The sequence below is a fragment of the Pimephales promelas genome, chromosome 11 (assembly GCF_988280905.1).
Source record: "Pimephales promelas chromosome 11, fPimPro1.hap1.1, whole genome shotgun sequence".
Taxonomy (NCBI): Eukaryota; Metazoa; Chordata; class Actinopteri; order Cypriniformes; family Leuciscidae; genus Pimephales; species Pimephales promelas.
In genome coordinates, this window is record NC_142779.1 from 20,536,319 (window position 1) to 20,554,003 (window position 17,685).

At 40.3% G+C, this 17,685-nt stretch overlaps 2 protein-coding genes across 3 annotated transcripts in view; one reads left to right on the forward strand and one right to left on the reverse strand.

The window, feature by feature from the left end:
• Positions 1-9,944, forward strand: part of gpr75 (G protein-coupled receptor 75) — a 28,729-nt gene extending 18,785 nt beyond the window's left edge. Inside the window, exon 2 of the mRNA XM_089117160.1 lies at positions 7,890-9,944. Coding sequence (XP_088973286.1) covers positions 8,003-9,664 — 1,662 coding nt within the window. The 5' untranslated portion in view covers positions 7,890-8,002 and the 3' untranslated portion in view covers positions 9,665-9,944. The remainder of the gene's footprint in view (positions 1-7,889) is intronic.
• A 743-nt stretch (positions 9,945-10,687) lies between these two features.
• On the reverse strand, positions 10,688-16,445 carry erlec1 (endoplasmic reticulum lectin 1). 2 transcript variants are annotated; one of them, XM_039656242.2, is made up of 14 exons: positions 16,161-16,445; positions 15,591-15,695; positions 15,413-15,493; positions 15,115-15,192; positions 14,552-14,603; positions 14,415-14,467; positions 14,115-14,338; positions 13,249-13,402; positions 12,885-13,046; positions 12,740-12,799; positions 12,504-12,628; positions 11,618-11,695; positions 11,460-11,535; positions 10,688-11,309 (listed from the first exon to the last, which is right to left on the reverse strand). In XM_039656242.2, exons 1-14 carry the CDS (start codon positions 16,287-16,289, stop codon positions 11,238-11,240), a joined length of 1,449 nt encoding a protein of 482 aa, XP_039512176.1. In that variant the 5' UTR covers positions 16,290-16,445; the 3' UTR covers positions 10,688-11,237. The 2 variants fall into 2 exon arrangements, with proteins under 2 accessions (XP_039512176.1, XP_039512175.1); XM_039656241.2 differs by having other exon boundaries at positions 14,552-14,606; positions 16,161-16,444.
• Positions 16,446-17,685: the final 1,240 nt, after the last annotated feature.

A 17,685-nucleotide genomic window follows, 5' to 3' on the forward strand; every position in this document is an offset into this window, starting at 1 on the left:
ATCTTCCCAAAACTCTGGATTCTGATAGAGGGCCATGAGACTTAGACCTGAGTGCAAAATGGAGGCTCTAGCCCCTTCCAGAGCTGAGATATCGAAACTCAAAAATTCGGCCCGAAAAAAAAACGACAGTGGTACCCCTTACGTTTTTTTTTTTTCGGCAAAAAATTAAGTTTCTCCAATCTTCCCAAAACTCTGGATTCTGATAGAGGGCCATGAGACTTAGACCTGAGTGCAAAATGGAGGCTCTAGCCCCTTCCAGAGATGAGATATCGAAACTCAAAAATTCGGCCCGAAAAAAAAACGACAGTGGTACCCCTTACGTTTTTTTTTTTTGGGCGAAAAATTAAGTTTCTCCAATCTTCCCAAAACTCTGGATTTTGATAGAGGGCCATGAGACTTAGACCTGAGTGCAAAAATGGAGGCTCTAGCCCCTTCCAGAGCTGAGATATCGAAACTCAAAAATTCGGCCCAAAAAAAAACGACAGTGGTACCCCTTACGTTTTTTTTTTTTTTTTTTTGGGCGAAAAATTAAGTTTCTCCAATCTTCCCAAAACTGTGGATTCTGATAGAGGGCCATGATACTTAGACCTGAGTGCAAAAATGGAGGCTCTAGCCCCTTCCAGAGCTGAGATATCGAAACTCAAAAATTCGTCCCGAAAAAAAAAACGACAGTGGTACCCCTTACGTTTTTTTTTTTCGGCGAAAAATTAAGTTTCTCCAATCTTCCCAAAACTCTGGATTCTGATAGAGGGCCATGAGACTTAGACCTGAGTGCAAAAATGGAGGCTCTAGCCCCTTCCAGAGATGAGATATCGAAACTCAAAAATTCGGCCCGAAAAAAAAACGACAGTGGTACCCCTTACGTTTTTTTTTTTGGGGCGAAAAATTAAGTTTCTCCAATCTTCCCAAAACTCTGGATTTTGATAGAGGGCCATGAGACTTAGACCTGAGTGCAAAAATGGAGGCTCTAGCCCCTTCCAGAGCTGAGATATCAAAACTCAAAAATTCGGCCCGAAAAAAAAACGACAGTGGTACCCCTTATGTTTTTTTTTTTTGGGCGAAAAATTAAGTTTCTTCAATCTTCCCAAAACTCTGGATTCTGATAGAGGGCCATGAGACTTAGACCTGAGTGCAAAAATGGAGGCTCTAGCCCCTTCCAGAGCTGAGATATCGAAACTCAAAAATTCGGCCCGAAAAAAAAAACGACAGTGGTACCCCTTACGTTTTTTTTTTTTTGGGCGAAAAATTAAGTTTCTCCAATCTTCCCAAAACTCTGGATTCTGATAGAGGGCCATGATACTTTTGACCTGAGTGCAAAAATGGAGGCTCTAGCCCCTTCCAGAGCTGAGATACCAAAATTTAAAAATTCGGCCCGAAAAAAAAACGACAGTGGTACCCCTTACGTTTTTTTTTTTTGGGCGAAAAATTAAGTTTCTCCAATCTTCCCAAAACTCTGGATTCTGATAGAGGGCCATGAGACTTAGACCTGAGTGCAAAAATGGAGGCTCTAGCCCCTTCCAGAGCTGAGATATCGAAACTCAAAAATTCGGCCCGAAAAAAAAAACGACAGTGGTACCCCTTACATTTTTTTTTTTTGGGCGAAAAATTAAGTTTCTCCAATCTTCCCAAAACTCTGGATTCTGATAGAGGGCCATGAGACTTAGACCTGAGTGCAAAAATGGAGGCTCTAGCCCCTTCCAGAGCTGAGATATCAAAACTCAAAAATTCGGCCCAAAAAAAAAAACGACAGTGGTACCCCTTATGTTTTTTTTTTTTCGGCGAAAAATCAAGTTTCTCCAATCTTCCCAAAACTCTGGATTCTGATAGAGGGCCATGAGACTTAGACCTGAGTGCAAAAATGGAGGCTCTAGCCCCTTCCAGAGCTGAGATATCGAAACTCAAAAATTCGGCCCGAAAAAAAAACGACAGTGGTACCCCTTACGTTTTTTTTTTTGGGCGAAAATTTTAGTTTCTCCAATCTTCCCAAAACTCTGGATTCTGATAGAGGGCCATGAGACTTAGACCTGAGTGCAAAAGTGGAGGCTCTAGCCCCTTCCAGAGCTGAGATATTAAAACTCAAAAATTCGGCCCGAAAAAAAAACGACAGTGGTACCCCTTATGTTTTTTTTTTTGGGCGAAAAATTAAGTTTCTCCAATCTTCCCAAAACTCTGGATTCTGATAGAGGGCCATGAGACTTAGACCTGAGTGCAAAAATGGAGGCTCTAGCCCCTTCCAGAGCTGAGATATCGAAACTCAAAAATTCGGCCCGAAAAAAAAAACGACAGTGGTACCCCTTACGTTTTTGTTTTTTTTTGGGCGAAAAATTAAGTTTCTCCAATCTTCCCAAAACTCTGGATTCTGATAGAGGGCCATGAGACTTAGACCTGAGTGCAAAAATGGAGGCTCTAGCCCCTTCCAGAGATGAGATATCGAAACTCAAAAATTCGGCCCGAAAAAAAAAACGACAGTGGTACCCCTTACGTTTTTTTTTGGGGCGAAAAATTAAGTTTCTCCAATCTTCCCAAAACTCTGGATTCTGATAGAGGGCCATGAGACTTAGACCTGAGTGCAAAAATGGAGGCTCTAGCCCCTTCCAGAGCTGAGATATCGAAACTCAAAAATTCGGCCCGAAAAAAAAAACGACAGTGGTACCCCTTAGGTTTTTTTTTTGGGGGGCGAAAAATTAAGTTTCTCCAATCTTCCCAAAACTCTGGATTCTGATAGAGGGCCGTGAGACTTAGACCTGAGTGCAAAAATGGAGGCTCTAGCCCCTTCCAGAGCTGAGATATCGAAACTCAAAAATTCGGCCCGAAAAAAAAAACGACAGTGGTACCCCTTACGTTTTTTTTTGGGGCGAAAAATTAAGTTTCTCCAATCTTCCCAAAACTCTGGATTCTGATAGAGGGCCATGAGACTTAGACCTGAGTGCAAAAATGGAGGCTCTAGCCCCTTCCAGAGCTGAGATATCGAAACTCAAAAATTCGGCCCGAAAAAAAAAAACGACAGTGGTACCCCTTAGGTTTTTTTTTTGGGGGGCGAAAAATTAAGTTTCTCCAATCTTCCCAAAACTCTGGATTCTGATAGAGGGCCATGAGACTTAGACCTGAGTGCAAAAATGGAGGCTCTAGCCCCTTCCAGAGCTGAGATATCGAAACTCAAAAATTCGGCCCGAAAAAAAACGACAGTGGTACCCCTTACGTTTTTTTTTTTTGGGCGAAAAATTAAGTTTCTCCAATCTTCCCAAAACTCTGGATTCTGATAGAGGGCCATGAGACTTAGACCTGAGTGCAAAAATGGAGGCTCTAGCCCCTTCCAGAGCTGAGATACCAAAATTAAAAAATTCGGCCCGAAAAAAAAACGACAGTGGTACCCCTTACGTTTTTTTTTTTTGGGCGAAAAATTAAGTTTCTCCAATCTTCCCAAAACTCTGGATTCTGATAGAGGGCCATGAGACTTAGACCTGACTGCAAAAATGGAGGCTCTAGCCCCTTCCAGAGCTGAGATATCAAAACTCAAAAATTCGGCCCGAAAAAAAACGACAGTGGTACCCCTTACGTTTTTTTTTTTTTCGGCAAAAAATTAAGTTTCTCCAATCTTCCCAAAACTCTGGATTCTGATAGAGGGCCATGAGACTTAGACCTGAGTGCAAAAATGGAGGCTCTAGCCCCTTCCAGAGCTGAGATATCGAAACTCAAAAATTCGGCCCGAAAAAAAAACGACAGTGGTACCCCTTACGTTTTTTTTTTTTGGGCGAAAAATTAAGTTTCTCCAATCTTCCCAAAACTCTGGATTCTGATAGAGGGCCATGAGACTTAGACCTGAGTGCAAAAATGGAGGCTCTAGCCCCTTCCAGAGCTGAGATATCAAAACTCAAAAATTCGGCCCGAAAAAAAAACGACAGTGGTACCCCTTATGTTTTTTTTTTTGGGCGAAAAATTAAGTTTCTTCAATCTTCCCAAAACTCTGGATTCTGATAGAGGGCCATGAGACTTAGACCTGAGTGCAAAAATGGAGGCTCTAGCCCCTTCCAGAGCTGAGATATCGAAACTCAAAAATTCGGCCCGAAAAAAAAAACGACAGTGGTACCCCTTACGTTTTTTTTTTTTGGGCGAAAAATTAAGTTTCTCCAATCTTCCCAAAACTCTGGATTCTGATAGAGGGCCATGATACTTTTGACCTGAGTGCAAAAATGGAGGCTCTAGCCCCTTCCAGAGCTGAGATACCAAAATTAAAAAATTCGGCCCGAAAAAAAAACGACAGTGGTACCCCTTACGTTTTTTTTTTTTGGGCGAAAAATTAAGTTTCTCCAATCTTCCCAAAACTCTGGATTCTGATAGAGGGCCATGAGACTTAGACCTGAGTGCAAAAATGGAGGCTCTAGCCCCTTCCAGAGCTGAGATATCGAAACTCAAAAATTCGGCCCGAAAAAAAAAACGACAGTGGTACCCCTTACATTTTTTTTTTTTGGGCGAAAAATTAAGTTTCTCCAATCTTCCCAAAACTCTGGATTCTGATAGAGGGCCATGAGACTTAGACCTGAGTGCAAAAATGGAGGCTCTAGCCCCTTCCAGAGCTGAGATATCAAAACTCAAAAATTCGGCCCAAAAAAAAACGACAGTGGTACCCCTTATGTTTTTTTTTTTTTCGGCGAAAAATCAAGTTTCTCCAATCTTCCCAAAACTCTGGATTCTGATAGAGGGCCATGAGACTTAGACCTGAGTGCAAAAATGGAGGCTCTAGCCCCTTCCAGAGCTGAGATATCGAAACTCAAAAATTCGGCCCGAAAAAAAAACGACAGTGGTACCCCTTACGTTTTTTTTTTTGGGCGAAAATTTAAGTTTCTCCAATCTTCCCAAAACTCTGGATTCTGATAGAGGGCCATGAGACTTAGACATGAGTGCAAAAGTGGAGGCTCTAGCCCCTTCCAGAGCTGAGATATTAAAACTCAAAAATTCGGCCCGAAAAAAAAACGACAGTGGTACCCCTTATGTTTTTTTTTTTTGGGCGAAAAATTAAGTTTCTCCAATCTTCCCAAAACTCTGGATTCTGATAGAGGGCCATGAGACTTAGACCTGAGTGCAAAAATGGAGGCTCTAGCCCCTTCCAGAGCTGAGATATCGAAACTCAAAAATTCGGCCCGAAAAAAAAAAAGACAGTGGTACCCCTTAGGTTTTTTTTGGGGGGGGCGAAAAATTAAGTTTCTCCAATCTTCCCAAAACTCTGGATTCTGATAGAGGGCCATGAGACTTAGACCTGAGTGCAAAAATGGAGGCTCTAGCCCCTTCCAGAGCTGAGATATCGAAACTCAAAAATTCGGCCCGAAAAAAAACGACAGTGGTACCCCTTACGTTTTTTTTTATTTTGGGCGAAAAATTAAGTTTCTCCAATCTTCCCAAAACTCTGGATTCTGATAGAGGGCCATGAGACTTAGACCTGAGTGCAAAAATGGAGGCTCTAGCCCCTTCCAGAGCTGAGATACCAAAATTAAAAAATTCGGCCCGAAAAAAAAACGACAGTGGTACCCCTTACGTTTTTTTTTTTTGGGCGAAAAATTAAGTTTCTCCAATCTTCCCAAAACTCTGGATTCTGATAGAGGGCCATGAGACTTAGACCTGAGTGCAAAAATGGAGGCTCTAGCCCCTTCCAGAGCTGAGATATCAAAACTCAAAAATTCGGCCCGAAAAAAAAACGACAGTGGTACCCCTTACGTTTTTTTTTTTCGGCAAAAAATTAAGTTTCTCCAATCTTCCCAAAACTCTGGATTCTGATAGAGGGCCATGAGACTTAGACCTGAGTGCAAAAATGGAGGCTCTAGCCCCTTCCAGAGCTGAGATATCGAAACTCAAAAATTCGGCCCGAAAAAAAAACGACAGTGGTACCCCTTACGTTTTTTTTTTTTGGGCGAAAAATTAAGTTTCTCCAATCTTCCCAAAACTCTGGATTCTGATAGAGGGCCATGAGACTTAGACCTGAGTGCAAAAATGGAGGCTCTAGCCCCTTCCAGAGCTGAGATACCAAAATTAAAAAATTCGGCCCGAAAAAAAAAACGACAGTGGTACCCCTTACGTTTTTTTTTTTTGGCCGAAAAATTAAGTTTCTCCAATCTTCCCAAAACTCTGGATTCTGATAGAGGACCATGAGACTTAGACCTGAGTGCAAAAATGGAGGCTCTAGCCCCTTCCAGAGCTGAGATATCGAAACTCAAAAATTCGGCCCGAAAAAAAAACGACAGTGGTACCCCTTACGTTTTTTTTTTTTCGGCGAAAAATTAAGTTTCTCCAATCTTCCCAAAACTCTGGATTCTGATAGAGGGCCATGAGACTTAGACCTGAGTGCAAAAATGGAGGCTCTAGCCCCTTCCAGAGATGAGATATCGAAACTCAAAAATTCGGCCCGAAAAAAAAACGACAGTGGTACCCCTTACGTTTTTTTTTTTTTGGGCGAAAAATTAAGTTTCTCCAATCTTCCCAAAACTCTGGATTCTGATAGAGGGCCATGAGACTTAGACCTGAGTGCAAAAATGGAGGCTCTAGCCCCTTCCAGAGCTGAGATATCGAAACTCAAAAATTCGGCCCGTAAAAAAAAACGACAGTGGTACCCCTTACGTTTTTTTTTTTTTTGGGCGAAAAATTAAGTTTCTCCAATCTTCCCAAAACTCTGGATTCTGATAGAGGGCCATGAGACTTAGACCTGAGTGCAAAAATGGAGGCTCTACCCCCTTCCAGAGATGAGATATCGAAACTCAAAAATTCGGCCCGAAAAAAAAAAACGACAGTGGTACGTACCCCTTACGTTTTTTTTTTTTTGGGCGAAAAATTAAGTTTCTCCAATCTTCCCAAAACTCTGGATTCTGATAGAGGGCCATGAGACTTAGACCTGAGTGCAAAAATGGAGGCTCTAGCCCCTTCCAGAGCTGAGATATCAAAACTCAAAAATTCGGCCCGAAAAAAAAAAACGACAGTGGTACCCCTTACGGTTTTTTTTTTTTGGGGCGAAAAATTAAGTTTCTCCAATCTTCCCAAAACTCTGGAGTCTGATAGAGGGCCATGAGACTTAGACCTGAGTGCAAAAATTGAGGCTCTAGCCCCTTCCAGAGCTGAGATATCGAAACTCAAAAATTCGGCCCGAAAAAAAAAAACGACAGTGGTACCCCTTACGTTTTTTTTTTTTTGGGCGAAAAATTAAGTTTCTCCAATCTTCCCAAAACTCTGGATTCTGATAGAGGGCCGTGGATATAAACTTGAAAACGGTATTGTTTAAATTACTTAAATTACAATATTTGAAAGTTGAGACTTTGTTTCATATCATCAGTAAGCTGCTTTGAACTCTCTCTCGTAATCACTCGGTGTAACGTTAGTCTTTTTGCCCCGCGATGTATTTTTCACTGCGTGAGTGAACATGATATGCGTGACTCGTGAGACCCGCCTGGCTCGTGACTCGTCACATACTAAAAAAGGCGGGTCTTTGCGAACGTCTCTATTAATGATAATGATTCCATGATAATGCATGGAATATTACAAGGGAAAGTGCCACTAAATAACAGGGCTAATTTGTGTAATTTGTAATTTGGACGTTGCGTGGTAAGGCTTTGGTAATCAGATGGCTTGCAGCAGAGCCATGGCTTGCAGTATCTGCTCCACAGCCAATCACGGGCCGCCTCCTTGCCATTGTGATTCTGTTTTTATAGAAAATCCTAATAATGTGTGCATCAAGTTATGATAAAGATATCATATAGATTAAAACGAATCCATTGAATGGATCAAAAGCCACTTGGCCATTGACATGTGGTCATTTTTATGTTAATTTATTGAGTTACAATTAGGCCTTACTTAATGCTTCGTATTGTTTATTACTAATCAATATTTCCTCATTCTTTGTGTCCTTGCAGCAATCCAAAGGGTCTGTCATGAACTAACTGCACAATGGGAGTATTAGCTCGCTCTTGTGTGACCTAAAGGCAACATGGGCAACACTCTGATGCTGTGACCACTTTGCATCCCCATGTGTACCATGAACAGCACAGCCTGGCCTTTGGACCTGGCTGAGTTTGTGAAACCTCGGGGCTTCAACAGCTCCCAGAGCCAGTCTGCTTCTTCGAGCGGCTGGGCCTTAATCCACACAGCTACCCTCGCCTCCTGCTCCTTCCTGTTGGTCCTCATATTTTGTCTCGGTTCTTATGGCAACTTGGTGGTCTTCTTGTCCTTCTTCGACCCGGCGTTCCGCAAGTTCCGCACCAACTTTGACTTCATGATCCTCAACCTGTCTTTCTGTGACCTGTTCATTTGCTGCGTCACTGCGCCCATGTTTGCACTGGTGCTCTTTCTGGATGCTGGAGATGCCAGCGGCGGAGTGTCCAAGGGCTTCTGCTTTGCCTTTCACCTCACCAGCTCAGGCTTCATTATTATGTCCCTCGAAACGGTGGCTGTGATCGCCCTGCATCGGCTCCGCATGGTCCTGGGTCAGCAGCCCAACCGTACGGCCTCGTTCCCCTGTACTCTGGCCCTCACAGCCCTCCTATGGACCACCAGTTTCACACTGGCGGCATTGGTCACCTTGCGAGCGTATCCCAGGAGCTCCGGGCCTTGCCTGCCTCACTTTGGTCTTACTGGCAACAAGGCCAAGTTAGTATTGTATGTATACATTGCAGACTTTGCTTTCTGTGTTGGTGTGGTTTCGATTTCCTACCTTATGATCGCTCAGGCTTTGAGGAAGAATGCACAGGTACGGAAGTGTCCCATCATCACGGTGGACGCGACGCGTCCGCCTGCTTCTCATCCGCCGCTCATCACAGCCGGTTTTGAGGATATGCAGTGCACAGTGCAGGTGCCCTCTCTGTACCGCAACCAGACGTACAACAAGCTCCAGCATGTCCAGACGCACCCCTTCACCAGGAGGGCCAACCAGCCCCTCGTGCCCGGGGCCGCCACTGGAGCAACCTGCTGCCAGCTGGTCTCCACCGTCAACTTGGCTACGGCCAAGGATTCGAAGGCTGTGGTGACGTGCGTGGTGATCATCATCTCCGTGCTGTTGTGCTGTCTACCACTAGGTATCTCCTTGGCGCAAGACATGGTGTCACAGGAGAGCAGCTTCGTCCACTACCAGTTCGAGCTCTGCGGATTCGCCCTCATTTTCCTGAAGTCTGGGATCAACCCCTTCGTGTACTCGCGCAACAGTGCTGGTCTGCGTCGCCGTGTGCTCTGCTGCCTTCAGTGGGTCACCCTGGGCTTCCTGTGCTGCAAGCACAAGACACGCCTGCACGCTATGGGCAAGGGAAGTCTGGAAGTCAACCGCAACAAGTCCTCGCACCACGAGACCAACTCGGCGTACATGCTCTCACCCAAGCCCCAGAGGAAACTGGTTGACCAGGCTTGCGGACCCAGTCACTCCCGGGACAGCATGCCTAGTCCCTGTGCCACCGCTGGACGCAAGCCCCGACCCCCGAGCACATCTACGCCCATCAACACTCGCATAGAGCCCTATTACAGTATCTATAACAGCAGTCCGTCAGCAGCACCGAGTTCCCCCAACAGCCTACAGCCGGTCAACTCTCAAACCACAGCCTTTGCCAAAAGCTACGTGGCTATGCACTACCACACCCACCAGGAGGCGCTGCAGGACTTTGACAGCACGTCGGCTAATCAGATTCCCATCCCATCAGTCTGAGCTGTGGAACGTCATACTGCTTGGGGAGCATTTATATTGTTTGCTTGTGGTGTTTTGCTCAAGAGACAATGTGCATCGAGTATCCAATTAAAAGAAAACGGGACTTTTACAACTAGTTGTCGCTTTCCCCAAATTTGTTGTTAATGTTGTTTTCTGGACTAAAGGATGTTCTATTTTTACATTGACATGGCATTTTCATGTAATAGTCTTCGCTCAGATTATGTATTTGTGAAACATCCTACATTTTATATATGAACTTATTAAATGTTTTGCAAGTGTATCTTGACACCTTCATTATCCTTTGAAAGCAGATATTTATTGTGCACTGTAGTTTGCTTTGTCAGTCAGTTTTTTTTTTGTTTTTTTTTAGGTATTCATGTCTAAGCAAATGATGAATGTTATGTAAGAACTTTAGTTCTCTGTGAACAAAGCCTATCCACAGAAAGAGACACTAGCACCACCTAGTGTAAGTAAATGGACCTTCTGGCCATTTCCTAATATTTAGCAAAGGAATGTTTATTTCTCCTTAAGAAATAGTTTTTTTTTCTGTTATATTGAATAATGCCCTAATGATTTTACCCAGAAAAATAATTTCATTGTATCATAAATGGACAAAGGAGGAAAGGTATTTAATTTACACTGCAAAAATGGTCCTGTACAAAAATGGCCTAAACATTCTTATTTCAAGATACATTTACTAGAGTAATCGTTTTTGACAATAAAAAAAATCTTGTTTTGAGTATAAATAAGTCATTATGCTTCTCAAGTAAATGTACCTTGAAATAAACACTAAGAGTATTCATTAAAATGAGTATGAATCTTTTATGAAATTCAACTAAACATGCATGCTGAGTAACAACCAGCATTGCAGTCAATGCAATGAAATAATCTGTCTTGATATGAATTTGTTTAAGAGGAGCCCTTCACCAAATACTATGTATACTAGGTGAAAGAGTACATTTGAGAAAAACATGAGTGATTACATTTAAGTGAGGATAATCAAAATTACTGTACATAACTCGATTTGATTTCCAAAAAATGTTTAATTACATTCAATTTCCTTTGCATATAAGACAGTGTATTTCCCTTGCCACCAATGACTTGAGTCTCTTTTAAAAACTTAATAATAACCATCTCCAGCTGCACATTGTTAATGGGAAGTTGGACAAAATAAATAATGTATACTTAAAACAGCTGACCATCTTGTATATTAATTGATTACCAGAACAAATGAATCATTAGATTAGATTTTAAAGAACTGCCAGCCATCTAAATGTTACAAAGCATGAAAAAAAGGCCAAACAAAAATATTCAACAACAGGTTCGAGATTTGTCAATAAAATATCGAGAATTCAGTCCTAGCTGCATCTCCAGGTTTAAAAGTTTCACCAAATCTCCTTTAGTCTTCTTCACAAGAGAAAGTGCAGTCAGTGTGGGACTTTCTCAAAAGGTTGAGGTCTGAGGTTCAGGATGTCCATGTTATTTTCATGATCTATTGAACCAGACTTTCAGACGTTTATCTCTCCCTCTTCTTCAAGCAATTGTTCCTCCATCTCGGTACCAATCATGCAGGCTAGCTAGGGATTGAAAGAAATCCATTTTCATCTGCAGTGTCCAAGATCTTGCATATTACAGGAGACTCAACCTGTGGCAGAATGATAAGCAGGACATGGGTTATTCAAATGAAACCATCTCTTTCTGTAACATTCGCATTCACTGGAAACATCTAGGGCTGCATAATTATTAAAATCAAAATTGCGGGTCAAATCTCATTGTCATTCTGTTTGCCACTCACCCCAAGAATATACTGACAGGTCTGAGGTTCCAGCATGTAAACTGTAACAGCATGAGGAGAGTCTGACTCCTTACACCTGAGACAGAACGGGTAGGCGTTAGTGGCGGCATTCACAAAACCGGAAATTCACATGGCATCATGAAGTGTGGGTAACTCACTTAAGCTTGACTACAACCTGTCTCGGTTTCCCTGTTAGGTCGCAAACATCTCCATGGCCATAGAAGTGAGAAACGATCCTGATGATGATATATATACACATACAGTATAGGAATTTATATCAAGCAGCACAACCATTTTCAACATTTTAACAAGAAATTTTTCTTAAGCAGCAAATCAGCATATTATAACAATTTCTGAAGGATCATGTGACACTGAAGACTGAAATGAAGAATTAAGTATGTTGAAATGTTTTAGTTATTTTGAATTGTAATAATATTTCACAATATTACTGCTTTTGCAATATACTTAATGAAATACAGCTTTAGTGAGCATGAGACACACATTTGTATTAATATACATATGTATACATATAGACCACAAGATGTAAACAACACTGGTCCAGAAGCACTTCCTGTTTCAGTTTGTAACTGTTTTCTTTATTTCACATGTAAAGAAAACATCTTAAAGATGTTTGTTTAACTTTTTGATTCAGTTTTAAATGTTCTGTTGGTTGTATTTTATCCCAGCTTTTATGTAGTGTTAAAAAACTGAAACAGGAAGTGCTTCTGGGCCAGTGTTGTTTACATCTTGTGAAATGGTCTATATATATATATATATACATATTATACAGAGTGTGTATATTTAGGTGTATATATATATAGATAGAGAGATAGATAGATAGGTAGAGAGATAGAGAGATAGAGAGATAGATAAATAGATAGATAGATAGATAGATAGATAGATAGATAGATAGATAGATAGATAGATAGATAGATAGATAGATAGATAGATAGATAGATAGATAGATAGATAGATAGATAGATAGATAGATAGATAGATAAATGTATATAAATGTGTGTGTATGTGAGGTAAATATAATCATACTTGACTTTCTGCACTCCATCGTCTTTTAAATGATAAGATCGTGCCACATTTTTCTTGGCCCAGTTTATATGATCCTCAGTGTTCCAGCTTCCCACCACCACAATGTTCTTCCCTTGCTCTTTATCCTTCAACCAAAAGCACAACCTGCAATTTACCATCTTTCATAATCCAAACAATTAAACAATACTGGAAAATGTTATAATTTATAAATAATTCAATGATTTCAAAACTCTTACATCATGATACTGGTGTACATGTTTTCCATAACAAAACTCATACTTCCACCATCCAACCCCCTAGGACAAAAAAAGAAAAATATGTTGAGCTGGGAACCCAACTAAAAGATAAACAGAAACAGAAGAGAAATCTATCCGCCCTCACCCCATGCAGACAGTACGAGCCGCTCAGAAACTCCTTGATCAGCTGTTCATCAGTTAGACGAGAGATGTGAGTCGTGCCAACGGTGACCTGGGCTTGACCGCCCACTGTCAGGGGCTTATGGGTAGAGGTATACGCCTCTTCCTTCACAGGAAGTTTGTCCTCCTTAGCAAAGAGAAATTATTATATTTTAAAATATTTGTACATTAATATAATGATTTTTGTTCATACAACATTTTTCATATAATTGTTAATGTTCTTTAATTTGACCACCAACTTGAGTCTTTTCGAAACTACTTATAGTAGCAATGAATCATTACCATTTTTAAATGTAAATGCAGAAGATAAAGGGAAGGTCCAGACTCACCCTGGATCCCCTCAAGTCCCGTTCGATGCTTGAGCTGAACGGTGGTTTGAGCAGCTCTTCCTGTTCACGATCCAGCTGGGACAGACTCTGAGGTCTGAGAGGGGAACCACCCAGAGCCTGACAAAAGATGTCGTTCACTGGGGAGGACTTGAACCTGAGGAGAAATGGGTCACAAAGGAATAAAAATATATTACCATGAACACTTGGGACTCTAAAAGCTAAAACACACTACAATGAGTGAAACCTATATCATCATATAGGTTAAATTTTGAATTAAAGTGATTAAAAACAGTGTTAAATGGGTTTGTCTCGCATTAAAGCATGTGAAAGAGCATTTATCATTTCACTTGCTGTATGAAAAGACTTCATGTCTGTGATTAGCTTCACTTGTTTGTTCCATTGTTGCTTGGTGAGAACAGGCTTTATGACATTATCATATGGTATTATATATGATAGAAACACATAGATAGAAATCAAGAACTAATATTTATGCACTTATTTTGTTGGAAAAAAAAACTATGTGAAATTTGTGTGTATGTATATATTTTTTATTTACTATTATTATTTTGCTTTTTAAAATGCACTGTAAGAGGGAAATATAATCATACTTTACTTTCTGTGTTCCATCATCTTTCAAATGATAAGTATGACTTTTTAATTTGATTCTTTGTGAGAATGGGCCTTGTGACGTTATCATATTTATGTGATACGTATGTCATCGTCACATGGATAAACTATTCACAAGTATATACTAGACAACAGAAACCAATAACTATTTATTTATGCACTTATTTAGTAGGATAATCTCCGAAAAACTGATTTTAAAAGTGAAATCTTGATTGAGCTGAATGTTTTTGTGTGTGTACCTGTAATTGGGGTGAGGACAGAGGAGAGGTGTGAGCACCACCACTTCATACTGACAGCTGACGACCTCAGCGATTGTGAGGATCTCGTGCTTCGCCTCCGGGTGGCAGACATACAGCACTGTGGTAGTGCGAGGTTCATTCTGTCTCACAGAGCATTCGGTCCCATGTCCCATCTCAACCGGAAAGTATGGCGTGAGCTGACCTTCTATATTCTTCGTTGGCACCTGGGAACCCACAGAGAGTTTAAAAAAAAACTCATGTCACACACATTTACTATCTGCATGTCAAACAGTGACAAACCTCTGTGTCTGATGCTTCTTTTTCAGGGTCTCCAGATTGATCAGTTTCTGACTCTAAGGAGCAGATAAAATACATGAAACAATTGACAGAACATGTAAAGCAAAAAAATACCATCTTAAGCTTAAAAATTGCCCAACCTGCACTCTCTTTTTTATTCATGGTCCCCAGATAGTATTCCTGAACGTTGATCTTCTGAGGGAACAGAGACTAATAAGACCACTGAAATGTTTATATTACTTCTTAATTAAATATCTTAATACTACACACAATCTACCATTCAAAAGATTGGGGTCAGTAAGATTTAAAAAAAAAATGCTTTTATTCAGCAAGGATGCATTACATTGATCAAAATAGTTTATTTCACATTGTTATTAAAAAAAAAACGACATTTTAAGATAATATGATTGATACTAATAAGTAATGTTTATTAATCACACAATCAGCATATTTAGAATGATCTCTGAAGGATCTAAATTTACATTTTCAGATTTATTAAAATAGAAAACAGTTATTTTAAATTGAATTAATATTTCACAATGTTTTTACTGTATTCACTATCAAATGAATGCAGCCTTAGTGAGTATTAGACATCTTTCACAAACTTTTGAGTGGTAACATATGCATTCCTAACACAATACAAGGAACGCAATAAGGACCTGCCATGTTCTTAAACAGATCGCATTAAAAACAGTGGTTTTACCTGCCCCGTCTCCTTCTCCTCATGGTACTGCCGTATATGCTTCCCATGGCACACTTCATATGTCCAGTATGACTCGATCTGCAAGACACATATGTTGATAAGCCAGTCAGAAGGCCGAATTGTGGCCACAATAAAAGTACCTCATATGACTAGGAAAAGATCAACAAAAGCAAAGACACATAATATCTTATTTTGTTTTTTGGGGGGAAATGTGACCTAGACATATTATGTGAAACTAGTCAAGCATATTTATAAAGTCAGTCACTCAGATATACAGAAAGTGAGACATGAAACTCACTCTGTAGGAGCAGCTGCTCTGTTTGAATAACGGCTCCAGTAGCATGGCTGGACTCGGTCCGCTATACTCCTTCACATCATCCTTCAAACGAGAATTAAGTAAAATAAAACTTAACTAAATGAATACATAGAATAGCTCAAGATAATTGTAATTTAAAATCTGCCATGCATAACCATACCTCCTGATTGCTGGACAAAGATGGCAATAAACACTTGTACTTTTCTTTTTCCGCAGTTGTCATAATAACATAGTTATCTTTTCTGTACAGGCCCCCAGATGTTGACTGTGCAATGAAAAGGAACATTATAACATATTTAACTTCTGCAAAAATCAATAACAAAATCCATGTCCACAGTACCAGAGAAATAAACCAACATAATTCAGTCAGACAGTTGATGGCACCCATTGACTTCCATAGTAAACAAAAATACAATAGAACTCAATGGGTGCCGTCAGCTGTCTGGTTACCAACATTCTTTAAAAAATACCTTCTTTTGTGTTCAGCAGAAGAGATAAACTCAAACAGCTTTGGAATAACATGAAAGTGAGTAAATAATGACAAAACGTTAATGTTGGGGTGAACTATCCCTTTAACACACTACAAGACATTTCAAAACAAACAAGGACACGTCCAGTTGTTATGAAGCGACCATAGCCAACAAGCTGACAATTAAACAAACAGCATATGCTAGGCTGTATTTACAGCTGTCATGCGAAATATCTGAGTTTATTAGATGTTTGTACTCACCAGGGTGAAGTCTGATCCGGGCCATTTGATTTTGAAGGGGATCTCATCAGAAAACACAGGAGATCCTGCACGATTTGCAGACACTCCGAACCAAATCAAGCCCCAAAACCAGCGCCAAAACACCCCCATCACCCCCGCTGAGCCTCCGAGAGCGCTATCCGGACATTAGAACGAGACAGATGGGAGTGAGAGTCAGAAAAGCAACTACTACAGGTAATCACTGAGATCTAACAGATGACTGACTGCTGATAGTTTGACATGCCACGTCCATTTCCGGTATCAGACGGAAGTTCCGCTCAACCAATAGCGCGAGGAAGGCGGCAGCGCGTGAGCCGCTGTTTACGCTGAGATAACAACTCTACTTGTATTTTTGGTGATTAAGAAAACATTTTTAAACTTAAAAAAGGCAGCAAGGGAGTCCATTTGTGCTAACGTTACTCAATAATATTTTAAAGAAATTCCCACAACTGTAACGTAAAGCTGATAATCTCGTAATTCCTTGTCTTTTTTTGATTTACATTTTGTTTTACATACGTTTATAAATGTAGCAGGCTTAATTCATTAAAATATATATTTTTTCAATTATTTTTCTCCAAATAATTGAGTGACAGAATAAGAAAAGTCATTATTATTAAAAAAGAAAAGTCATCACATAGCCTACTTCTTTACAAAATATCTCAGAAACCTTATGTATTGCTGTTTTACAACAAATTAGGACTACTCTATACAAAGTTCCAAATTTTAATTAGTTTGTATCTTGTGACAACATAATAATTTGGATGCTGCATGTCACTTTTAGATTAACTTCGACCCAAATATTTTCAGGCTCCCGCTCTGTCTACAGGTATTTGATTGCTCTAAAAATATTTTAACCAGCTAGGCTATATTATTGTGCAACATAATAAACATAGCCTAAGTGTAGACTCATCGTTTTGAGCTTTTTAGCACCATGCATTTCAATCCCACCATGCATCTGTCCCAACAGGCTTCAGATAACCTCAGTAATTGCTTACATCAGATTGGGCATCCTTGGTAACTTCCATCATATTTCTTTTGGGTCTTCATTCAAAACCATCAACCACAAATTGCTCTCAAAGCTGGCATAAATGGGCATGTCATTTGCACATCTGCACCATCTAGGCCCTTTCTTCACCCACTGCGATTTCAGTGCTTGCAGCCCTTACACTTCTCGGGTCCATAATACATTTTTAATTTGGTTGCAACACATATTGTGAATTTACTATTTCCATAAGCAGCCAATTTAATCTGAAATAGTCTATTATCCAAAATAATGGCAGGCAAAGATTGGTTTCATTTCCAAGAGCTTTGAGTGGAAAGTGGACTTCAGTAGGCTATAGAGCTTTCAATCATAGAGCAATCATTGTACATCTTGATGGTTCAATCTTTGTTTCAGAAGCTTTTTTCATGCAGATTCACTGTTTCGTATGAAGTAAATGTCCAGATTGGGGGTGTTTGCTGACGGTTTATAATTTTGTAGAGAATGTGAGTGACAAACAGGAAGTAT